General features: G+C 58.8%; 10 protein-coding genes across 10 annotated transcripts; 7 read left to right on the plus strand and 3 right to left on the minus strand.

The window, feature by feature from the left end:
- Window positions 1-267: 267 nt before the first annotated feature.
- ACA1_374510 (uncharacterized protein) lies at window positions 268-574 on the plus strand (the record flags this gene model as incomplete). Its single annotated transcript, XM_004334348.1, has 2 exons — window positions 268-294; window positions 398-574. The coding sequence occupies 2 exons, from the start codon at window positions 268-270 to the stop codon at window positions 572-574; spliced, it is 204 nt and encodes a 67-aa protein (XP_004334396.1).
- A 410-nt stretch (window positions 575-984) lies between these two features.
- ACA1_374520 (protein translation factor, putative) lies at window positions 985-1317 on the minus strand (the record flags this gene model as incomplete). The annotated part of the gene is made up of 1 exon (XM_004334349.1): window positions 985-1317. One exon carries the CDS (start codon window positions 1315-1317, stop codon window positions 985-987), a length of 333 nt encoding a protein of 110 aa, XP_004334397.1.
- A 422-nt stretch (window positions 1318-1739) lies between these two features.
- ACA1_374530 (kelch repeat-containing protein) lies at window positions 1740-3945 on the minus strand (the record flags this gene model as incomplete). Its single annotated transcript, XM_004334350.1, has 10 exons — window positions 1740-1774; window positions 1848-2109; window positions 2177-2277; window positions 2363-2524; window positions 2625-2725; window positions 2798-2943; window positions 3020-3102; window positions 3253-3560; window positions 3626-3692; window positions 3771-3945. 10 exons carry the CDS (start codon window positions 3943-3945, stop codon window positions 1740-1742), a joined length of 1440 nt encoding a protein of 479 aa, XP_004334398.1.
- Window positions 3946-4108: 163 nt separating this feature from the next.
- Window positions 4109-5735, minus strand: ACA1_374540 (uncharacterized protein; the record flags this gene model as incomplete). Its single annotated transcript, XM_004334351.1, has 5 exons — window positions 4109-4507; window positions 4533-4631; window positions 4775-4949; window positions 5056-5416; window positions 5489-5735. 5 exons carry the CDS (start codon window positions 5733-5735, stop codon window positions 4109-4111), a joined length of 1281 nt encoding a protein of 426 aa, XP_004334399.1.
- Window positions 5736-5878: 143 nt separating this feature from the next.
- On the plus strand, window positions 5879-8360 carry ACA1_374550 (BTB/POZ domain containing protein; the record flags this gene model as incomplete). The annotated part of the gene is made up of 11 exons (XM_004334352.1): window positions 5879-6193; window positions 6330-6435; window positions 6538-6681; window positions 6760-6922; window positions 6995-7125; window positions 7237-7371; window positions 7449-7553; window positions 7650-7776; window positions 7890-8003; window positions 8086-8169; window positions 8258-8360. The coding sequence occupies 11 exons, from the start codon at window positions 5879-5881 to the stop codon at window positions 8358-8360; spliced, it is 1527 nt and encodes a 508-aa protein (XP_004334400.1).
- Window positions 8361-9327: 967 nt separating this feature from the next.
- On the plus strand, window positions 9328-9818 carry ACA1_374560 (uncharacterized protein; the record flags this gene model as incomplete). Its single annotated transcript, XM_004334353.1, has 2 exons — window positions 9328-9643; window positions 9667-9818. 2 exons carry the CDS (start codon window positions 9328-9330, stop codon window positions 9816-9818), a joined length of 468 nt encoding a protein of 155 aa, XP_004334401.1.
- Window positions 9819-10761: 943 nt separating this feature from the next.
- Window positions 10762-15588, plus strand: ACA1_374570 (PH domain containing protein; the record flags this gene model as incomplete). Its single annotated transcript, XM_004334354.1, has 16 exons — window positions 10762-10857; window positions 10980-11119; window positions 11221-12280; window positions 12355-12444; window positions 12534-12621; window positions 12702-12862; window positions 12902-12990; window positions 13071-13191; window positions 13259-13349; window positions 13421-13546; window positions 13685-13829; window positions 13884-14550; window positions 14687-14783; window positions 14880-14991; window positions 15073-15229; window positions 15382-15588. The coding sequence occupies 16 exons, from the start codon at window positions 10762-10764 to the stop codon at window positions 15586-15588; spliced, it is 3447 nt and encodes a 1148-aa protein (XP_004334402.1).
- An 87-nt stretch (window positions 15589-15675) lies between these two features.
- Window positions 15676-17749, plus strand: ACA1_374580 (cupin domain containing protein; the record flags this gene model as incomplete). The annotated part of the gene is made up of 9 exons (XM_004334355.1): window positions 15676-15811; window positions 15881-16339; window positions 16419-16529; window positions 16604-16687; window positions 16789-16937; window positions 17024-17176; window positions 17254-17346; window positions 17450-17569; window positions 17660-17749. 9 exons carry the CDS (start codon window positions 15676-15678, stop codon window positions 17747-17749), a joined length of 1395 nt encoding a protein of 464 aa, XP_004334403.1.
- A 77-nt stretch (window positions 17750-17826) lies between these two features.
- ACA1_374590 (kelch repeat-containing protein) lies at window positions 17827-20079 on the plus strand (the record flags this gene model as incomplete). Its single annotated transcript, XM_004334356.1, has 10 exons — window positions 17827-18034; window positions 18137-18203; window positions 18277-18372; window positions 18472-18575; window positions 18690-18814; window positions 18888-19033; window positions 19114-19214; window positions 19340-19507; window positions 19581-19630; window positions 19837-20079. 10 exons carry the CDS (start codon window positions 17827-17829, stop codon window positions 20077-20079), a joined length of 1308 nt encoding a protein of 435 aa, XP_004334404.1.
- A 486-nt stretch (window positions 20080-20565) lies between these two features.
- Window positions 20566-23424, plus strand: ACA1_374600 (DEAD/DEAH box helicase domain containing protein; the record flags this gene model as incomplete). The annotated part of the gene is made up of 5 exons (XM_004334357.1): window positions 20566-20754; window positions 20849-20888; window positions 21109-21216; window positions 21309-22148; window positions 22430-23424. 5 exons carry the CDS (start codon window positions 20566-20568, stop codon window positions 23422-23424), a joined length of 2172 nt encoding a protein of 723 aa, XP_004334405.1.
- Window positions 23425-23443: the final 19 nt, after the last annotated feature.

Raw genomic sequence — 23443 nt, forward strand, 5'->3', positions numbered from 1 at the left:
TCGGGCGCGCTGCTCACCCACTGGGTCCAGTGGCTCGCCGCGCTGCTGTAGGCAAGGCCAGTCGCCCAGTGGCCGGATTGGTTTCGGATCGACGGACTGCAACGAGAAAGAAAGATAAATAAATAAATAAATCAATAAATAAAAACACAAGGCAAGCCACCATTTGCCTCCGCCAAGTGTGGTACTCACCTGCGAGGCTTCTTGTGCTCGCCTCCGCAGGCGCGGTGGCTGTGACCGCCGCACGCACGCTGACCTCACCACTGCGGAATGTCCATGTGCAGCTCGACCAAATCAGTACGTTTGGTGTGCGGTGGTGCGTGTGCCGTCTGCCGTGTGTCGTGTGTCGTGTTGTGTCTTGTGTTGTGCACTGGGCTGACGTCGGGGTGCGTGTGCAGAGGGGAGGAAGTCTTCGGTGCTGGGCACCACGCGGGACATCTGGCGGAGGGACGGCGTGCGCGGGTTCCTGCACGGCAACCTGAGCGCGTGCGTGCGGACTGCCGTTTACAGCGGCGTCAAGCTGGCCACCTGGACCAGCCTGCGCCTCTTCCTCGAAGACACCACCGGCCAGGTATAATAACGCATAATATTCATAAATAACCAGCTACACGGCCACTCGCACACGCATGGAGATGGGAAAAAGTTTGCAACAATCTCTCGGGCGTGTGGCGGCGAAAGATGGGAAATGAACAGGGGCAAGGAATAATGTTGCGAAAGATGGTGTATTTGATTTGTCATGACTGCTGTGCTGAACATGATGTCGAAGGGGCGCCATGGCGGAAAGGAACAGCTCGAGGACTAATTACAGCAGAACGGATAGAAAGATGGGAGTTGGGAAGAGGTGAAGAGGAATGGAAGGAGATAGAGGTCGGGCGTGCCCGAGATCGGACGTCGATGAGATGTTAGGAAGCACGTAGAGTCGAAAGCCGAGACGATCGTCAGAGACGCTCTCGGGCAGCACCGTGTGGGAAGAAGTTGGCGAGCAGCTTAGAAACCATGCACCTTGATGGCGTTCTGCGAGACGATGCCCTTGCCGATGATGAACTCCTTGACCTTCTCTCTCTGGTCGCCTTGCAGCTGGATCACCTGGCCGTACTCTTCACTTTCGATGACGGTGCCGTTGCAGCAGAGTTGCTTGCGCAGGGCCTTGAGGACCTTCTCGATGTGCTTCTTGGGGATACCCTGGATGGTCGTCACGGACTTCTTACCGTTTCGCTTCTGGATGCGAAGATGCACGTAGCTTTCTTCGCCGCCTTTCCCTTCCGACTTGAGCTCAGCTTCGGGGTCAAATCTCCCGCCCAAGTTGAGTATATCTGTCATAAAAATTGGTCGAGGGGGACGCGCTCTTTCTCTCTCTTCGAAGTTGGTGATGTGTTCGGGGCTGAGGAAGATCTTGGGAGAGTCTTCGGTCAACCGAGCGATCGAGTCGAGGAGGAGGTGCGGTAGGTGCGGTGTGGGATGGATTGAAGATTAGAAAAAAAGAATAATTACCAAAAAAATACCGTTGCCCCGGCACCAGAAGCCTCCGCTGCTGATTGGAAGAAAGTTCTATGAATTATGGCTGGTCCATGGGCCCACTAAGCAATCAAAGAAAAAGCACCGACAAGCAAGATGAGAATTCGCTGCGAACCGAAGATTCCCAGTTCTTTCCTGGTCGCCACATTTTCTCGCCTCAGTCGCGCTTTTCTATTCTTTTCTTTGTTGCCTTTTTAGGAAACCTGGAGCGACTGCTGTCGGCGGGTTCATTCCAGCACCCAGAGGCCATGGTCCTTGTTGCCTGTCACCCAATCAATCGGGAGAGGGTCAGTTCGACTCTGCGCCAGAGCTCCGGGCAAGCAATGTCAAGGTACCTCCGAACAGGCAGATCTGGTCGACACCGACCGCCGCGGCCTGGAAGGCCACGCGCCTGTTGAGCACGCCCGACCGCTCCACCTCCTCGTTGTCGTTGTCGCTGTCGTTGTGGTCCGACAGGTCGGACAGGTCACAGGCCGACGGGTGCAGGGACAGCATGTGCCTCTTCCACTGTCGTGCGTCGAGGTCCATCACCCACAGGTACTTGATGAGCGCGAATGTTTGGTCGATCGGCTCCAGCGAGATCCCTCCCAGCACCGCCTGACAAAGGCGAGCGTCAGACAGCCAGGATTCAATCGACGGCGGGGATTGGGGAGAGCGAGCGTACGAGCGTGTTGCCCAGGACGAAGGCGGAGTGGCCCCACCTGCCCAGGGGAACGTCGTCGGGGCTCTTGTTGGCGTATTCTACCTTGGTCCACGTCTTGTGCTCTGTGCCAGGCCCATTCGCCACGGTGAGGCCACAAGTGAAGTGTCGTGCCATGTGTGCCGTGTGCGTGGGCTTGCGCGCACATACCAGTGTCAAGGATGAAGCAATCATTGAGGTCTTGCGGCACGTCCTCTGCATGGCCACCAAAGAGAACGACGCGCTTGGTGTTCGGAATGACGCAGAGCGAGTGGCTCTGCCTTCCCCGTGGTTGATCGCCCGTAACGCTCTCCTCCTTCCATTCCCACGTATCTGTGTCGTTGATATTGTCGTGTGTCGTGTGTGTCGTGTGTCGTGTCCCATGTCGTTAGGAGGCTGAAGAGCGGGATCAGGCAAGGCTGAGGATTATTACCTAGATCCAGGGTCCACACATCGGCAAAGTGGTGCCAAGTGTAGTCCTCGTCCACGTAGCAGCCTCCGACCACCCACAACTTGCGCCCCACGACCACGGACCTTGTAGGGAGGCCTGAGAGGTAAGAAGCCGCCCAATTGTTTAAATAAAGAAGTGGGGACGGGTGGAGGCACCTGTGGGATGCGCGGGGGTGAGGCGGCGTCCCCTTGCACGCCAACGGAATCCAGGCAAGGGCGGCCAGATCGAACAGGAAGGTGTCGTTGAAGAACTTCCACCCCTCCGGATGACTCGCGGTCGGAGCTCTCTCGCGGTTGCGATACTGTGACGCACGCGCGCACGCACGCACACGCATGTAAGGAACTCGCATTTGTGGGTGATCGTGGCTGGAGACATACTTGGCCTCCAAAGAACAGGAGGTGAGCGCCGTTGTTGATCCGGTGCGCCGAGTGTCCAGAACGCGCCTCCGGCTCCCAGCCATCTGATCTCGGTCGATCCATGCGTTGCCACGTCGCCGTGTCTGCTCACCATTGTTGTTACACACACACACACGCACACATCAGACAGGATGACAGGACTGACCTACGCCACACAGCACGCACCGCACGCACACGACATATTTCTAATGTACCGAACTTGTAGAAGAACAGGGCGGGAGAGAACAGCATGGGGCACAGCGAGGCGGGCAACACCACCTCCAAGTTGTGGCCGACCCCCACGGGGAACGAACCTCCGTACCGGGCCAGCACGGGCTCCGTCGCACCTCTTCTGGTGATGATGGTGGTGGATGGACACCAAGTCATTAGCGTATTCGTGTTGAGGGCCGCGACCATCAAGGGGTCGGGGTACGTGTGGGTCGACTGGAGGTTGAAGTAGGTGAGCGAGTGGGCGATGTAGTTCCTCTGATCCTCTGCCGCGTCGTCCTCTCGCGACTCAGGTCTGTAGCCAGCACCTGCGTGTGAGCTACAACTCCCATTTGAATTCAAAGACAAGTAGTGGCGCACAGTTGGAGATCAGGAGCTGCCGAGCCGATGCACTCGACGCGCTTCCACTGCACTTGTCCTTCTGCCACTGTAACCCCCCCCCAAACATATTAATATAGCGCTCTATATAATTTAATGTTCAGTAAAAAGGCGACTGGGGCCGCACGTCTGGTGGCGAAGTTCTGGCGCCGACGTTCGAACTGGCGGCGCACAATGTCGCGGAAGGCGTGGTTCACGCGGCCCACGTTGGCGAGACCTTCGGTGACGCCCACCCAGTTGAACACAAGGTCCCACAGCTCGGGCATCAGCACAACAGTTTCCTCGCTGGCAGTGCTGTTCATCTTTCGCGGCCTTGTCTTACGGGGCAGGTGCTGATAAATGCCGCCCCCGACATGTGGGGGACCCAAAGGCGCAACGACAACTCCGGAAAGCCTTTTCATTGGATGCAGTTATCAAAGATGGAGCAGCGGAAGGACTTGAGGTATTACATTCTCAGCTTCGGGGCTAGGGGCGAGGGTGGCTGCGCCGGTGGACGATGGCCTGGGCCAGTCGCAGCGCGCAGGCGTCGGACAGGCGGAAGAAGAGCTCCGGGTCCAGCGCCTCGACCTCGGACACCACCAAGCGCCCCGCGTTCTCGCGCAGCAGGTCGACCCGAGCCAAGAGCAACCGCCCCTCCGCATGTCCATCGCCCCCGCCGCCTGCGCTTCCACCACCTCCACTAGTCCTCCTCGGTGGTCGCTTCTCTTCCTTGGCACCGCCGCCGCCGCCGAGGGTCTTCTCTTTGCCCTTGGCCGGCTGATGATGCCGCGCCTTGCCTGGTCGCGGGTCTGCTCGCACGGCATCGGCCTCGCCGCCGCTTTGTTCTTCGACGCCTTCGTTATCAGTACCACTGGTGGCGCTCCTCTGCCGGTTGCGGTAGAAGGAGAACGTGGAGCACCGGTTCGGGGAGTAGATGGCTTCGATGGATGCGTGGATGGCGGACGAGGCCCAGCTTCAGCTCCTCTTCCGTCGCGTCGTGTCGCTCTATCTTGCCGCCTACGCACAGAAGCGCCAAATCGCGGGTTACTTGGCGCACACATACGACACACACAATTGCACACGCACGACACGCACGACACACGACACACGACACAACACGACACACGACACGACATGGTACGTACCTTGTACTTTAAAGTCGCCCTGAGTTGGTTTTTTCTTGATGGCGTGCACGAACTCGTTCTCGATGAAGATTAGCGACACCTCGCCCTTGGTCTTCACCGATGCCAGGAACGGTTGAATCAGCAGGTCCTGTCCGCTCAGCAGCTGGTTCATCCGCTTCATCACCTTCACGTTATCACCGTCTCTGTTTCCCATCACCGTCAGCAGCTGTGCGGTGTGCGTGTGCGGTGTGCGGTGTGCGGTGTGCGGTGTGTGTCGTGTGTCGTGTTGTGTATGTGTGTGTTACATACCTGCCGCCCAACTTGATCATGGTGACGTCGTTGCCGAAGGAGCCCACGGCAGGCTTGACGATGAAGAACTCGCAGCCCCACTCGTTCTTGCGGGCGATCTCGTCGGCCGCCTTCTCGAAGTCCTGGCCCCGTTCAAGGAGCCGGGTGGGAACCACTGGGATGCCGCGCCGCTCCAGGTCGAGCAGGTATCGCTTGTGCCCGTTCCACCGAAGCGTGGCGGCGTCGGGCAGGAAGACTGGACCGCCACCGGTGGGTGGTGTCCGATCGACGGTCGAGTCCAGCCAGGCCAGCCACTCGGCCTGCCGCTGGGTGTAGTCCCACGGCGATCGGATCACGCACAAGCGGAAGCTGGCCCAGTCAACTGCACGATGGTAACCCAAATGGAATGAATAACTGAATAAAATAAAAAATATAAAAAGAAAGATATATATACCTCCGGGGTCGCTCCACTGGACGATGTGGACCGGTCCGCTGGTCGGATCATCCTCGCTGGGCGCCTTTGCCCTGGGGCGCGATTTGGCTCGTTGGCCGGTTGTGGGCGCTGCCGGCTTGCGTTCTCCACCGGCAGCTGGCTGCAGGGCCTCAACGAGGGCGCGGTACAGCAGGCGGTCGTCGCCCGTGAGCTTCGGAAAGAGGGGACATGTGACCAGCCCCACCCTCACCCCCTGCTCGCCCTCCATTTTTTTATTATCTATTTGATTAAAAAAACAACTAATTTCCAAGTATTTCACTAATGGGGAGTAGGAAATTTATTCACCGAAAAAACAAAAACAGATCATAGCAAGTGGGGGGGTAGAGAGACCAGAAGGCTGCACAAAGGAAGATGGATTCAGAGATGGAAATTGAGAAGCGTTTTATTAAGAACCTGGACAAGGGCAAAGATAAAATCGACGCACAATCATTTGTGCCATTTCTGTTCCCCTCGGGCGCCAATGCGGCAGGAGCCGAGTCGGGTGACAGGATCACCGAACTGGAGGTGCTCTTCGATGCGCGCACGTTTGGCGAGCAGCTTCAGCAGGGCATGAAGGACCTCTTCTTCAACAGCCACCTGAGCGACATTACGCTCATCGTGGGGCGCGATGCGGATCGCATTCCTGCACACAAATTCATTCTCTACGCGTGGAGCCCCAAGTTCCAGGTACACCCGTAGCCTTTTTATTAATTCCTACATAAATAAATTCTTTGTTTATTCAAGAAAACATAAATAAATATTCGTACTGACAAAAATAAACAAATAAAAATATGCCGCTCATAATATTTCTTGTTGGGTGCAGGCGCAGTTGAAGGAGTTGGGCGAGGAGGGCAGGGAGCTGCACGTGGCGGTCGAGGGCGACGACGCCGCACAGCTCTTCAAGATGATGCTCCAGTACATGTACACCGGTATGCCGAATAACCCCTTGTGCGTGTGCGGTGGTGCGTGTCACGGTGTGCTCTCCGACTGACGCGTCAGGGGTACCGTGTGTGTGCGCTGGCGCTATACAGGCACGTCCGACCAGAAGATCAACGAGCGCAACGTGATGCCGCTCCTCCAGCTGTGTCACGAGTACGGCGTCGACCCGCTCAAGGAGGAGTGTGGCAACTTCCTCTTCTCCAACAGTGAACAGGTCAATGTGGCCTATCTGCTCGGTATGACACACCACACACCACACCACACACACCACACACACCACACCATGACGCACACTCATTCATTGGTCGTTGTAGACGTGGCCGACAAGCACGGCATCAAGAATCTCGAGAAGCGGTGCGCCGAGTACCTGGCGGCGAACTTCTCCGACTTCATCGAGAGCGACGACCGCATGCTCATGCAGCTCAAGACCTCCACCTGGCTGGAGCTCGTCCAAAGCGATGAAATCGAGGTCACCAGGTAAGCCAGGCCTTTGTGTGCGTGTGTCGTTGGTCGTGTCGTGTCGGCTGTTGACCATTGGCTTATGTGCAGGGAGGAGGAAGTTTTCAATGCCGTGCTCAAGTTTGCCGACGTAAACGGCAAGACCGCCGCTGAGACGCGAGACATTCTGAACCAGCTGCTGCCGCACATCCGCTTCACCCTGTGCTCGCCCAAGTTCATCAGTACGCACTGTCAGCCCAGCAGTTGTGTGTGTGTGTGTGTGTGTGTGTGTGTGTGTGTGTGTGTGTGTGTGTGTGTGCGTGTCCTTACCACCCTTTTGCTGTGGGGTACAGTCGAGGAGGTGGAGACCAACCCGGAGCTGATGCAGGTGCCCGTGTTGAAGAGCCTCCTGTTCGAGACCTTCCGCTACAAGGCCAACCCCAAGACCCCGTTCCTCTTCACGCCCCTCAACACCAAGCGCAGGAAGGGTGCGACCAATTTATTGTTATTGAATTGAATAAGTTCCGATTAGTTTGTTAATTTTTCTTCATTTTCTGGAGTGCAGCCAACTTGAATGTTATGCTGCAGTGGGACAAGGACCAGCCGTTCACCCACGGCGTGTACACACTCGAAAACGAGGAACTCACGGCCCACAAGTCTTCCATGCCCGGTACCACTTCTTCTTCCCCTCTCTCGCCTTGTCAGTCAGTGCCCGCACAGCACACAGTGGGCTGACCAAGCAGCTCTGCCCCACTACTACTCCCAGGCACGATCTACGTTCTGCGCACCAAGACCAAGCTGGAGGGCAGCGGCTCGTTCTACTGGGAGATCCAAATCGACCAAACCGCCGGCAATCAGGAGCTCCACATCGGCATTGCCGAGGAGCACTTCAAGTACGGGCACACAACGCCGCACGGCACGCACGCACCGCGCGCGCGCGCACACACACAGTTTGGCCAACCGCATGTGGCTCATGTGGGATTCTGGGGGCGGTGGGGCACTTTAGCTTCCACACGGCGTACCTGCGAGCCAACGGTACCCATTATATCGAGCGGAGCGGCGGCATCATGCAAGGCCACACGCAAGTCGTGCAGGGCCCCACCCTGAACACCAACGACAAGTACGCATGTTATATTGTGTGTGTGTGTGTGTAAGCGGCTGATTTGTAATCTCACACTTGAAACCTCAATAATTCTGCACAGTGTCGGCTTTGCGCTGAACCTGGACGACGCCACGCTCCAGATCTTCCACAACGGAACCCCTGTGCATACCTTCACCGGCGTCACGTACGGCCGCCTTTTTCTCCCTACTCCCTTCCCACTTCCCTCCCAAGGTCTCAATTCCTCGTCTTCTGTGTTGGGGGGACAACCGTAGGGGTCCGGTGTGGCCGTGCGTGGCGGCGCGTGACGTGGGCACCAAGCTCACGCTCGTGGGCAAGAAGCCCAAGATCTACCAATTCCCGTCTCTCCCCAAGTAAGACGCTGCAGCCAAACATGTCGTGTTTGGCCGCCCGCTGTGGCTCTCCCGCGGCCCCAGTTTGCCCTATCGTTTTCCTTTTCACAAATAATAATAATATTGAGCGGCCCCCTCTTTGTTCCACCGCCGAAGTCTGACCAACAGCGGGAAACTGCGACCTCGAGGGCCACTGCGGGCAAGCTTGTGCTCCCCATGGGGACATGGCCGCCTGACCGAGAATATATCTCTGGTAGCCTAGCGGCAGAAGTCCGCCGTGATCATCCGCCTCATGTGCCAGATCCCTGTCGGATATATGTCGGTCGATAACGAGCGATTGGGGGCAACCACCAGGTTTTTTTCAAAGCATGGTCTCCTGTTGTCAGCGACAACTGCGAGATCCTTGCGGTGCGGGAAGCCAATAGGGTCATCCGCCCAATCACACTGTGATTTAATTTAAACGAGATGCTAGGATTCGGGTTGCGACTTCGCGATAAACACCTCCCATCAAGAAGAACCACCAAAACCACCTCACCACGCCACCAACCAGCACCAGCACCACAATGCATCGGACGCCAATCCTTCCAACCAGCTTGGAGCCCATCGCTCCCACACCACGGCCAAGAGGAGGGAGGCGAGCTGTCGCCAAGGCCTGTAACCACTGTCGAGTCGCCCACATAGCCTGCAACGAGGAGTACACTGTCGCTGTCTCACCGCAAGCATGGTCCACGATTCGGACATTTACTCACCAACATGATGGTTGTGTTGTGTGATGCACCACTGGAAGGGAAAGACCGTGTCAGCGCTGCGTGCGACTGGGCCGGGGTCACCTATGCGAGGACGTCCCCGCTCGCAAGCGCGGCCGTCCCGCCTGGCGGCTGTGCAAGGAGGAATCGGCGGAGCCTCAGCCCCAATCTTCGTTATCATCTTCGGAGGACGACGCCCCTACTACGCCACCTCTCCCCCCACTGAAGAGAAGAAAGATCACGCCAATGGGATCGGGCGACGAGGAAGAGCGCGACAACGCCGACGACCGCGCAGTCGACCGACAGACCGCGGTCGAACTCAAAGACTCGCTTATCCGGCTCTCCGAGCTGGTGATGGGGGTCGCTGAGGATCTGCGAACCCTCCAGCATAGCAACAAGGCCTTCGAGCAGCGCATGGCCGCCATGGAGGCGCGCCTCTCGGCGCTGCAGCGACATCATCATCAGCACAACCTCCACCACCTCGATCCCAACCACGACCCCACCAGCTCGTCGCACCCCGACCACCTCACGCACCCACCGCAACCGCACGGATCGCCGTTGGGTTCGAGTGCCACCGAGGCACAGCTGTGGACCCTGCGCGACAGCTCGACGACCGCCGGCCTGGGATGGGGAGCGTACTGCCTCTCCCCAACAACGTTGCCTTCTTCGCTTTCGTCTTCGTCTTTGTCCTCTTCGTCATCTACGCCAACGCCCACATCGGAGTTGGTGCCGTTTGACTCCGAGCTGGCGGTGCTGCGGTCGAGCCTGCCCGAGTGGAGCGCGCTCGAGGAAATGCGCCAGAGCAGCTGCCCTTTCTCAGCGACTGCCCCCTCACCCCCAAGAACTTCGTCGTCTCCGACACGAGGTACGAACCACCAGACTCAGACTCTTTGGTTTTGAAGAAGACTAACCGCAAGTGGGATCGGACAGATATCCCATTATGGCGTCCATGACCACGGCCACGGCCCCCGTGCCCTACTATGCCAACGAGGCCTTCACCAGTCTATGCGGCTACACACGGGTATATCAAGTGGGCCTCTTTATGGACTGGTTAGGCACTCTTAGATTCTAACACCGGCGTGTGTACAGGAGGAACTGACGGGAGTGCCGATGAATAGGCTCTTGTCGAGAGGTAAGAACACGCACGACCACCTAAGGGACATACTCACGGCGCGGTAGGTCAGTTCTTCCTATTGTTCGTTTTTCAAACTGAAAGAAGATGTAGTTGGTTTGCTTGGTGTTGAATCTCACTCTCTGACTTTGCAAGAACTCCAAAGGGAGTGAGCGGCGTGGTGTATCTGCGTCCGCTTCTGCGCCATCGCAACGGAACGACGTTTTGGGTGAACAAGCGGTGTCAGTTCTTTTATAATCAACATGGAGAGGTGCGCTCCTCCATCCACACAACGACCATTTCGAATGTCTGCAAGACAAGAGAGGTCGACACAGATCAGCTCACCTCACCCCCACCACTGACAGGTGTATCGGTGCGTGGTGATCGACAGCTGGCGTCCGGACCAACTTGCCGAGGGCGAAGTCTTCGGCTGGTAAGCCCGCCACCGTGATCTGCTGAGATGAATGTACTTTAGAGGGGTGTAAATTGCCAGGCAACGGTTCAAATAAAATAACCACAACCCAAAAACCTGACCTGCCAAATTCTTGCCACGCTTGGAGGCTGCCACCATGCTCGCTCGGAGACCACTGTACCAAAGGCCCAATGACCCGACATGCCAGCTGGACTACTTCAGCTTCTACGAAGCAGCTGCCGGCAATGTCCACGTACTCAAGGTCAAACCCCCCCTCTATTTTATTCTTTTTTCTTTTAGTTGCATTAATAAAGAAAAATATAGATATATTCGGTTATTGATCAAATGGTAGTGATGTATATTCATGCACTGCAGGAAGGAGGCCTGCTCAAGCTGTGGAAGAAGTATGGGCTGGTGCTCAAGGAAGGCTTTCTCTACTTCCGCCCGGCGGGATCAGGCGACCCGTCGTCGCCCGAACAGTACAAGTTTGTGATCGCCCTCAACGACTCCTGGAAGTGCGTAGTAGCAGCTCGTTGGCCCCTTGCGTGTGCGTTGATGTGATGATCATCACGTATGAGCTTACACGCCTTACAATCCACACACGATGCGGCTCCAGGGCAATCTACGTGCAGCTGACGTCGCTCACGGGCAAGAAGAACTGCCTGGAGCTGGCGGGCGCGGCGCAGAGCTACTTGGTCTGCTTCGGCAGCGAGGCGGAGCGTGATCGCTGGGTGGGCGCCATCAACGACGCCTGCGCGAGCGTCGGCGATGAGCACAGGCGGCGACAGGAGGTCGAGGCCCGGCTGCGGGCCATGCTCGCCGCACCCTTGCCACCAGCCCATCAATCCTCCTCCTCCTCCTCAAATGAGGTGGTCAACACCACAGAACAAAGCGCGACGACGACCAAGACAAAGAAGAAGAAAAAGAACGAAGCGCGAAGCAGTGGGCGAGATCACAGAGAGGAAGAGTACGACGACGATAGTACATCGGCGAGCGAGCAGTACAGTTCGAGCCAGTATGTGTACAACGAAATGTACGGCCTCTGCGCCGAGGAAGACAGCGACAGCAGGCTCGCCGAGTCTCCGATCCTCGGGCCGAGGCGGTCGGCGCCGACGTCGCACAGCAGCTCGACCTCGGCGAAGCCCAAGAAGGAGAAAAAGGCCAACGGGCGCAAGGGCATCGCCGGGAATGGCCCGGCCAACGTTTCCTACGAGTCTCTCGACAAGGCGATGAGCGGCCACTTCACCTTCGCCAACCGAAGGAAGCAGGCAGAGCAAACAAAGGCAGCGGAGGCGAAGAAGAAGAAAACGGCGGACGGAGATGATGGAGAAGCCAGGGAAGACGATGACGGCTACATATTGGATGTCGATGACGATGACGTCGTGGCCGAGGATGTGGGTACCACGGCCGGCGAGGTGAGCGAGGGCTACATCGACGTTGCCGGCGCGGCTGAGGGCGGCAGGCCAGAGCGACAGCAGCTGGAGGAGAGGAGCGACGAAGCGAACAATCAGTGCTATGCATGGACGCAGGGTGAGGAAGAGGAAGAAGACGAGCAAGAAGAAGAAGAACAGTCCGCGTCGGCCCAGATGACGAAGAAGAAGAGTACAATGAAGAAAGCGACAATGTCAGGCGATGACGAAGCTGAACTGCTCACCGACTGGAACAGCCGGTTTCAGGTCCACACACGCGCCGTGCGGTGCACCGGTGATGGTAGTGAAGAAAGCTCACAGTGTGCTTGTTATCAATTCAGGGCCTGGTGGAACAGATGCGGACGTTCAGCAACAACACGGCCCGCACCTTCAAATACCGGGTCAACAGCCAACTGCTCGCCATCGCCCAGGTGCGCTCGATTTCCAGGCCTGGAACCAGGGCTCACTGACCACCTGACTCTCGATGATGCCCAATCCCGTGTGGGCGTGGTGCTACCAGGACTTTATGTGCTCGGTGAAGCACTACGGCAAGATCATCATCGCCGAGACCCACCTGCCGCCGGAGATCAAGACCATCAAGCCTGCGAGTGCGCACGACCGCCGTCTTCTCTTTTCGTCTCTTTTTTGGTCGCCGCTGATGCTGACCGGCCTTTTGGGCCGCTGACAGGCGAGGTCGGGGGAGTGGCCGGGGGAGTCAAGTACATTGTTCAGAACATCCTGTTCAAGTTCGCAGTCGACTACAAGGGCATCTACGGTAGCGACTACGCAGCTGCCAAGGTAAAACACCTGCTCCGCATTGTGGTCGCTTCAGGTGTTGTCAACAACACGGTGTGTGTCGTGTCGTGTGTGCGTGTGTGTAATGACCAGGTCGCCGGACACGAGCTGAAGGGCGCGGCGTGCTATTTCAATCTGAACTTGGACGTGTGCATACCGTTCATGGCCACGCTCGACTATCGGTGAGTCCGCCTTGCCTTTGTGGGCCGCTCTCCAACTGACAAGGTTGTTTCTTTTTTCCTTTTCTCTTTGGCGGTGCCAGCGGTCATCGGTTGCTGGCCGTCGCGCTGGCGCCCATCAACGACGAGACGCTTGTTTCGGGCACCGGCGATGGAGGGCAGACCGTCAGGAACTCGGACAGCCACCTTGACGGCCTGCTCCAGGTAAGCAGCGTTTCCTTTCGTGCCGCCGCCGGTGTGGTTTGACGTATCACCGCTGACCGGACCGCAGCAAGCCGCTGGGCGATTGAATCTGAGCAGGCACGTGTGCGGCAAGGACGCCAAAGAGCTGTACAGCGTGGCCGATCTGGAGGGCCACCGCGGTACGGCCTCCTTGATGCTCGACTCGATTCCCGCAGGAGGCACACACCAGCCTGACACGGTATTGGAGCAGGGCTCGATGGCAGGTACTACCTGATCGACCTGGCGCGGGTCATGCCGCCCGAGTACCCGTTCGACCGACACATCAAGCAGGGCCACCTGTTCCGCCTTCTGCGACCCGAGTTCGTCCGCAGCCACTGTAAGCACTCTCCCTCGCCGCGTCTTTTATTCTTTAATTGTGTCATTTAATTACGATTTCTATTTCAAGTTGAGCGGATTATGTATTTATTTATTTATTTATTCGATTATTGTTTGATTGATTGGGGCAACTGGGCAGACAAACCGCTGTGTCCCGATGCCTGCAGCGGGTTCATCTTGCACGACCCCAAGCGGGTGGAGCACAATCGCGAGGTCAAGCTGGCGACCAAGGCCCTCTACAACTCCATCATTCCCTCAGTCGCCACCCTACTCACCGAGGAGAGGTTCATTCCCTGCCTTGCGTGCGTGCGTGTCACCAACTAATGGTGATCTTCCAGCGCTCTGAGCGAAGGCGGCGGTCTGGAGGCATTCCTGCATTCCTACGGCGTCAACCTGCGGATGATGGGCTGCGTGCGCGCCGAGGTGCGCAAGATCTTCGCCCAGGCGGAGGAGACGCTGGCGCCTTCCGCGGCTGAGCTCTTGCCCGAGCCGCAGCCGCTGCTCCATAGGAAGGGGTCCGCGGGCAGAAGAGAGAAGGCGACAAAGGAAAAGAGCGAAGACGACGACACCGCAGCGGCGCTCAGGGCGAAACTCGTCGCCGAGGCCGAGCGCAGGCGGCGGCGCGCCCGCGAGGCCGACGTGCTGCTGCTCGTGGAGATGCTGGCGCGGGTCATGAAGGAGATGCTTCTGCGCAGCCTGCGGGCCAAGTCCAAGGCGCTCAAGGTGCCGCTCGAGGAGCCCTATCGCCTCCAGGTGGTGCGGAACCTCAACCGCTTCTTCGGGGTGCGCACCGGCGCCGGCGGCCGGTGGTGGGCCCACAAGGCCCGACGGGCGCTGACGGCCAAGTTCGGCGACCGGGCGCTGCACGACAGCGAGACCGCGCCGGAGTGGTCCCTCGCCGAGTACCTCCGGCGCAACCCGATCGGCGGCAGCAGTGACGAGAACGCCAACTTCCAGCTCCTCTTCGATAAGCTGCAAAAGTACACCGGCCTCGTTCTTCGCCAGGTAAATACGACGTGTGTGTGCGTGTGTGCGTGTGTGTGTGTGCTGTGTCGTGCGATGCGTGTCCGTGTGCGTGTGTGCGTGTGCTGTGTTGTGCGATGCGTGTGTGCGGGGGTTGACCGATTGGATTGGCGACCAGGGGTTTATTCTGGTGATTGGGAGCAAGGACAACTCCCCGAATCCGTTTCAGTCGTTCGATCTCGTCGAGCTGGGCGAACGAGTCAAGTACATGAACGGTTCGGTCTTGACGTCGGTCAGCGCTGATCATTATGCATTGACTTATTGACTTTATTTTTATATATACGAATTGTTATTGTTTTCCCTCAATTCAGTGATCGCCACAGCCGAGGCGTTTCTCTACCAGGCCGCCAGCGAACAGGCCAAGGGCATTAAGCGGCAGCAGTTCCTCGAACTGGCGGCAGAGAAATACTTGGTGGCCATCAGGTTCGAACCCGCACTCCTGCTAGTGTCGTGTTGGAGGCTGGGGGTGCTGGTGATGGCTGATCCACCACACGTGGTGCGCAGTGCCAATCCGCAGTCGGTGGAGGCGCTTCGGCAGATGGCCAGCACGTGTGTCGCGCTCGTGGAGGAGACCAAAGACACGGATCGCAGGGTGGAGCTCATGAAGCGGGCCAAGAAGTACTATCAGTGGTCCCTCTCCATCTTCCCCAAAGACCCTCAGGTTTCTCTCCTTTTCTTGTCATCATCGCCTCATACCGCACACGCACACGCACACGCACCTGCCACCGCACACGCACACGCACACGCACCACCGCACACACGACTGATGCTGGATTATTGCGGCAGACATTGTACGCACTGGGTCAGCTGCAGCGGATGATGGGCAACTTCCAGGCGGGCGCCGAGCTCTTGCTGCGAGCGCTGGAGTTGGACCCCAACTTCCACTACTGCCTGCGGTCCTACGCCGAGCTGCTCTACCACACCGAGGCCCAGCTCGCCGAGCTCGTCTACGCCCGAGCGCGCCAATGCCTCCTCGATCGAGGCAGTGGTGGCGGCACTGAAGACGGCGACCACGACTGACCTCCGCCACCGTGGTAGGAGAATAAATATATATATTACACAAGCAATTATTTTTATTTCTTTTGTATTTATTTGTCTGGTGGTCTGATGGAGAAGCTGGAGAGCAACGAGGAGGCCGGAGCCCTGCCGCTGCGAGTAGAGGCGCTGCCGACTGAGGGGCAGCTGTGGGCCGCGGTCCGGTTGTTCCTGGTGGCCCACATGCCCCACTCCTGGAAGCTCCTCGGTACCTCTCGTGCCCCCCCCCCTTGCGAAGACCCGATGCTGACGTCAGCATTCCACGCGCGGCCACCAGGGACGGTCCTGCGTGCCGAGGCGGCCAAGGGAGCCCTGGTGCCGCGCGACGGCGACCACCAGTGGTTCGTGGCCAAGTGCGGCGACGAACTCCGGGGCGTGCTGCTGGTGATGCCGCTGGTCAAGAGCGGAGGCGCGGCATCGTCCGTGAACGTGTCCGTGTTCGTGCCGCCGCAGCAGCAGCACGGCGAGGCGGTGTTGCGGGCGCTGCTGGACAGGGTCGAGTTGACGACGACCGGGGCCGCTGGTGGGCTGTGCGGCGAGGTCCGCTTCGCCGGGCTCGACAAGGCGTGGCTGCCCCTCGTGCGCGAGCGTGCGGCGGCGGCCGGCGCGCAAGAGTCGTGGTTCAACCCGTGTCTCGCGCTCCACTGCCCCGAGGCCCGCTTCGTGCGGCCCGCGCAGTCCGACTCAGCGGCTCACCTCCGCGCCCAGTCGCTCCGGCTCGACTCCATTGCGGCCGGTACCACTCTCCGCCCGATCGCGCCTCACGCACGGCACCTGTCCACTCTGCGCCTTCGCTGCTGACCGCGCTTTGATAGATTCGGCGGACACGCACACGGTCGTGTCGAAGTGGAAGTACGCCAGCGAGGAGAGCGACGACTACATCGCCGCGTGCGTGGGGCACGCGCCTTCATCGTGCCTTCGGCAGGGTACGTCGTAGTCGCTGATCTGAACTGAGCCGCGCCCTGCGCTGACTGGTACTGTACTTGGCAACGTTGCACAGGCGATGAGATGGTGGCCTGGATTGGGGTGCACGCCGACATGTCCCTCGGCTTCTTCTGGGTGCAGGAGTCCCACAGGCGGAAAGGTACGCTCAGCCCGGACCCAGGAGTGGTTTATAATACGCCTCCCCCCCTCGGACACAGTACCAGAGGTGGTGGAGTGCTGACGTGGCGTGGGCACTTCCAGGACTTGGGAAGATCTTGGCGGTGGACCAGGTGCTGAAGACCTTCGACTACGTGCGGCCGCACCTCGAGGCGGACCAAGTGGGGGCCTACTTCTTCACCGAGGCCGTCAACGACGCCTCCAAGAGCCTGTTCCAGAGCCTCGGCTTCGAGGTCTGCACTTCGCCTCTCTGCCATGCTCGCGCCTGGTGTGCTGTGCTGACCGACGAGTTCGGCGCCACGGCCGTGTGATCTGACAGATCTTCAGCGAAGTCTTCTGGATTGCGTTCAAGCCCTCCTCCGGGGCGGAGGCTAGCGCGCAGCCGCCGGCCAGGAAGGAGATGGCGAAGGTGAACCTCGCGGAGAAACTGGCCCTCTTCAGCGAGCACTGGAGCCCCAAAATCGTGGGCGAGGTACTGCTTCGCCTACTCCGCACGCACACGCACACGCACTAACGCTCGAGTCCATGGTGGTGGCCAATGCCACTCAGGTGGACAATTTCGATGTCAAGGTGGCCAAGCTGAAGGGCGAGTTCGTGTGGCACCACCACGAGCACGAGGACGAGCTGTTCCTCATCATCAAGGTGCAGCACTCCGATTGTTCCTCGTTGTAGCACCCGCGCCTTCAATCAGTTCACGGAGCGTGTGCGATGTGTGTGTGTGCGTGCAATGCGCGCGATCGTGTAGGGCAATCTGGTCATCAAGGTGCGTGAGCAAGACGGGAGCGAGAGGGACATCGACCTGCACGAGGGCGATTTCTTCGTCGTACCCAAGGGCGTCGAGCACAAGCCCGTGGCCGCCGAAGAGGTTCTCGCCCCGCCCTTCTGTGTGTCCCGTCAGCGCGATGAGCCTCACCTCCCCCCCTCTCTCTCTCTCTTTCATACGTCATGTGCGCAGTGTCACGTGATGTTGCTGGAGAAGCGCGGCGTGCTCAACACTGGCAATGTGCGCAGCCAGCACACTGTGGACAACCTCCAGCGGCTCTAGAGCCACGGGCTACCTCCGGCTCTCTGGTATTGTTATTTGTTTTGCACACAAGGCAAGATAAAGGGAGAGACAGGATGATGGAGATCCGCGACGTTATAGATGAGGATGAAGCTGGTCTGGGTGGCAGGGGTGGCGAGGTGGGGCTGCCGCCGGAGCTGTGGCAGTGCGTGTTCGATTGGGTGGACACGTGGAAGGGTCTGGGCAGCGTGAGTCGCGTGTGCCGTGCCTTTCACGACCTCGCCCTCCTGCAGATCAAGCGACGACGTCTCGCCTTCGAGACGCGGCGTACGTACTCGCTTGTTGCCTCCCCCCCCAAATCTCCATCTGAATCTGGGAATCTAGGAATTTGAATTCATCTGCAGAACTTATGCATGTGCTCATCCACAGTGGCCGAGGGAGACCTGCGGTGGAAGCGGGTGGCGTGCGTGGGCACGCCAGCCCCTGACCTTCGCTTGTACGACCGCTCCCTGGCGGCTCTGTGTACGAATGATGCAATGACGTGCTCAGACCAAGGTGCGCCATCACAGGGAGGAACTACGCGGAGAGGACGAGGACGAGGAGCAGAGAGACTACTTTGCCCACTCGCTGACGCTTCTCTATCGCCAGCCACACGAGCTCCTCCGGTACAGCCACACGCGTGCGCGCCCTCGATTGTGTGACGTACACGAGCGTGTGCGCACATTCATTCGTGATGAGTGTCTGATGCATTACCAATGGTTTAGGGACATGGAAGGGCCGCTGCTGGCCAGGTACGGGGGCTCGTTCTACATGGGAGGCAACGTCTACGACATGATCTTCTCACCCGCGATGTTCTTCTACAAATTCGGTACGCTACCGAGAGCGATTGAATCACACACACCACACACACACACACACACCAAGCACAGCTAGTCCCAAAAGCATGACGTGTCTGTGTGTCATTTGGTGCCTGGGCGAACAGGCAAGGCCTCATGGCACCGCGTGGATCTTGTGGCCAAGGAGGGCGCCTGGGCTCCCAAGCGCCGTTCGTTCGCTTCGACACACCTCATCAACAAGGGCACCCAGATTCTGTTCTTTGGCGGGCAGGTACGACGAACGTAGATCGTTTTTTTGTTGGCGATGGCACACTCAAGCTCAAGATCCGATGGTACTGCCGCAGTATCGAAACAGGTTCTCGCTTCCGCTGGACGGCCACCCAGAGGGGTGGAAGTTCTACAACGACGCGTTCCTTTTCGACCTACGCCAGCTCGCATGGATACCGCTGGCCTGCAAGGGAACACCGCCCCACGGCCGGGTCGGTCACAGGTGTGTGCAGACCCATCCAGGCGTGCTGCGTGTCGCGTGTCGCCTGCTCTCTTACTCACTTCTTTTCTTGATTTGCAAAGGTCTGTTGTCATAGAGCGCAAGATGTGGATCTTCGGAGGCACGTACATGGATGCAGACTTCACCTACCACTATTTTGACGACGTCTGGACGCTTGACTTGGGTATCCAGCCGCATAATCACCGCACAACATAATCGCACTCACTCAACTTTGGCGCACCAAGCCATGCCTGCATGGCTGAACTGACCCTGTGTGCTTATGCACGTGGGTGGTGGTGGTGGGCACAGACACGCTGCAATGGACAAAGGAGCAGGTCACCGGAGAGGCCCCGCAAGCCCGACAGAGCCACTCGCTGTGCCGCATTCCCAACACCACGCAAGCCCTTCTCTGGGGCGGCAACGCCGAGGTGCTCAGCTCCAAGCGGGACCTGAACGACTGCTACATCCTCGACACCGGTACACACCCTTGCCTGTCGCCCCCCCCCCCTCCTCCCAATTTACACTCACCGTACCGACCACGTGTGCGCAGCTGCCAAGACGTGGACAAAAGTGGAGTACGCCAACAAGGACTCGGACGCAGTTCCGTGCGGCCGGTGGTGCCACTCGTCCTTCATCGTCGGCCGATCGCTGGTAGGGAGAGCCCCCCCCCCCGCAACGCGAATGTCGTCCATTCGCTTCGCACACAAGATGCACGTGACAACTGAGTTCATGTGTGTTCCCTGGTTCTTCGAAAGGTTGTCATGGGCGGCTTCAGGCGTGCAGATCCGAAACTCACGCTGCGACAGATATGGGTGCTCAATATCGACCGTCGGGAGTGGCGGAAGCACGACGTCCCGCTCCATCCCTCGGTCTTCGGCGACTTGCCGCAAGCCGAGCGCAGAAGCATGCTCGAGCGGAGCGTCTCCTTCCAGGGCGCCGCCATGGGCATCGAGCAGATCTACCTCTTTGGAGGTATACCGCCGTCTTCATCGTCATCGTCGCGCATGACCTCTTCAAGATCTGACTTTGACTCATCACCGTCCCTATGATGGCATCACGTCAGCAGGCACCAAAGATCACGGCCTATGGATCCTCGAGTGACCTGGACCAAGCCCTGTTTCCGCAGCCTTCCAGTGAAACGATTTATTGTCGACTCTGTTAAGCCGTGCTGGTGGCTGTTGGGTCCCAACAGTGGCTTCTGTCGGTCCATCGCAGGCCGTGGCAGCCACGGCTCAGCTCGGTGGGACCCGTAGAAGTGTTTCGCGGTGGTGGTGGTGGCTGCGCAGTGCTCACAACCCCCACACAGGCGCCACGTGCGGGAGGAATCAAAAAAGAAATAAATTGGAACACGAGAAAATGGTCGGAAAGGAGTTTCGGGTGTGAAAGTCCGAGGAAGGCTGTGGCGCGGAAACGGACGGGCGGCGTTGTGGAGTATTGTTCGCTCTCTCGCTCCCGTTCTTGACGCTCACACCCTGACGTCGGCCATCTCTGAATCAAACACACATACACAACCCGTACGCACACGCAAGAAGAAGATGGGTAAGGACGCAGTCAAGGAGAAGGTGGCGACGACCAAGAAGCGAACGATCGCCGAGAAGGAGGAGAATGAAGACGTCGGAACGGTGGTGAAGAAGGAGGAACCTGAGAAGAAGAAGAGGAAGACGTCGAAGAAGGACGACACCTCGACGGACAAGAAGAAGAAGTCCAAGAAGTCCAAGGACGAGGTATCTTTTTGTTTCTCCGTCCCCTTGATTTAATCTTCATCTTCGTTTTTCCCCCTATGATGCTTAATCTCTGTGATTTTCTATTTCGCCACAGGGAAAGGCCAAGGAGGATGAGATGGAGGTGATTCAGAAAGGTACCATTCCTTCTTGTTCTTCATCTCCGTATTTTTCCCTTCACCAGAATTATTTTTACTTTGCCCACAAGACCGTTGCGCGTTTCATCTTCTGAGCAATCTCTCAAGAAAGATTGGCGAAACAAAATCATCAAAATCTCATCTTTCTGGTGTTAGACGACAATTCGACGCCAACTCCGCCTCTGGGTGTCTTTTATCTAATCGCTCACTTCACAAACAGAAACCGAAGAAGAGGGAGAGGAGACAAAGCCCGACGAGGACAGCGAGGGCGACTACACATGGGACGACGTGGCCGAGAAGGAAAAGGAGAAGGAGGAGCCGCTGCCAGGTACCAATTCGAAATCACTTTTTATTTACGTTTTTATTTTATTTATTATTGAATTATTTATTGATGACTGTTTTTCTCCGCGCGCCAAACAGAGGGCGCTAAGCCGTTCTCCGACTTCCGCATCTCGCCCACCACCGTCAAGCTGCTGCAGGACCGTGGCTTCAAGTGCCTGTTCGCCATCCAGGCGCAGACCTACGATCACATCTACGACGGCAAGGACATCATCGGCCGCGCCCGCACCGGCAGCGGCAAGACCCTCTCGTTCGTGCTGCCCGTCGTCGAGAAGATCTTCATCGACATGGCCGGCAAGCCCCGCTCCACCTACGGCCGCCCGCCCAAGGTGGTGTGCCTGTCGCCCACCCGCGAGCTCGCCCGCCAGATCGCCAAGGAGTTCGACCTGGTGGCGCCCAGCCTCAAGGCCGTCTGCGTCTACGGCGGTGCGCCCTACACGCCCCAGGAGAACGCCCTCAAGCGCGGCGTCGACATCGTCATCGGCACGCCCGGCCGCGTGATCGACATGCTCGACCGCAACTGCCTCAAGCTCACCGACGTCAAGTACGTCATCCTCGACGAGGCCGACGAGATGCTCAACATCGGCTTTGCCGACGCCGTCGACAAGATCCTGGCCTCGGCGCCCAAGCCCGACGAGAGGCAGACCCTGCTCTTCTCCGCCACCATTCCCCCGTGGGTGCAGGGCATCGCCCAGAAGCACATGCGCCCCTCGAACCTGATCACCGTCGATCTGGTCGGCAACAGCAAGCTCAAGGCCGCCCTGACCGTGCGCCACCTGGCCATCTGCTGCCCGCCGCCCGTGCGCATCTCCACCATGGCCGACGTCGTCAAGGTCTACGCCGGCACCGGACGGACCATCGTCTTCGCCAACACCAAGGCCGAGGTCAACGAGCTCGCCATGAAGTCTTCCATTTCCAATGGTGCGCACTCTTTTCCTCCCTCCCTCTCTCTCGCTAGTGCGCGTGCCGTTGCTCTCGTGTACGGGCAGGTGATGACACCAAATTTATTCATGCGCGTAATCTGAGGCGTCGCGCTCCCAGCGAGGGCGGAGTTTTTCTTCCCTCGCACACGGAGCGCCTCGCACAAGATCACAACTCATACCATCTGACAAACGTCCCACACAACATCGACATCTAGATGTGCAGTCACACAGTCGCGTTCGGTGATATTCTTCTAATTCGTTGTGTTTTGTATATTACAGTGTGCCAAGTGCTCCACGGCGACATTGCCCAGAAGCAGAGGGAGATCACGCTCCAGGGCTTCCGCGAGGGTCGGTTCTCGTGCCTGGTGGCCACCGACGTGGCCGCGAGGGGTCTCGACATCGACGACGTCGACCTGGTCATCCAGACGCAGGCCCCCAAGGACAAGGAGACCTACATTCACAGGAGCGGCCGAACCGGTCGCGCCGGCAAGTCGGGCATCTGCGTGACCTTCTTCACGCGACGGGACGTGCGCGACGGCAACCTCAAGTGGCTCGAGTCGGCGGTGGGCGCCAAGTTCGAGCTCATCGGCACGCCGCAGCAGCCTGATCTCATCCGAGTCGCCACCGACGCCGTCGAGGAGAAGCTCGAGCACGTGCACGACGAAATGATCAAGGCCTTCCTGCCCTCGGCCGAGAAGCTCATCCAGGAGAAGGGCGAGAACGAGGCCCTGGCCGCCGCGCTGGCCGTCATCTCGGGCTACACCCAGCCCCTCCAGAAGCGATCGCTCCTCTCCTCCACCGAGGGCTACTCCACCGTCCTTCTCAAGAACTCGCTCCCCATCCGCGGCGTCGGCTGGGTCTTCATGATCATCAAGAAGTTCCTCGGCGACGAGATCGAGGGCCAGGTCAAGGACATCGAGTTCTGCCAGGACGAGCACTGCGCCGTGGCCGAGCTCCCGCAGGCCCTGGCCGTCAAGCTGGTCGAATCGCGCGGCATCCCCAACGGCCTCGAGATCACCATCCCCAACGAGATCCCTCCGCTCAAGGAGAACCAGCGCGCCGGCGGCGGGGGCCGAGGCGGCGGCTACGGCGGCGGCTACGGCGGCGGACGAGGCGGGCGAAGTGGCGGATACGGCGGCGGACGAGGAGGCGGACGGTCGTACGGTGGTGGAGGCGGCTACGGCGGTGGCGGTCGCAGCTATGGCGGCGGCGGTCGTGGTGGCGGCGGCTATGGTGGTGGTCGGGGTGGTGGCTTCCGAGGCGGCAGGCGCTGAGCGCGCGTGTGTTGTTTCT

The sequence above is a fragment of the Acanthamoeba castellanii genome (assembly GCF_000313135.1).
Source record: "Acanthamoeba castellanii str. Neff unplaced genomic scaffold scf7180000084679, whole genome shotgun sequence".
NCBI classification, from domain to species: Eukaryota; Discosea; order Longamoebia; family Acanthamoebidae; genus Acanthamoeba; species Acanthamoeba castellanii.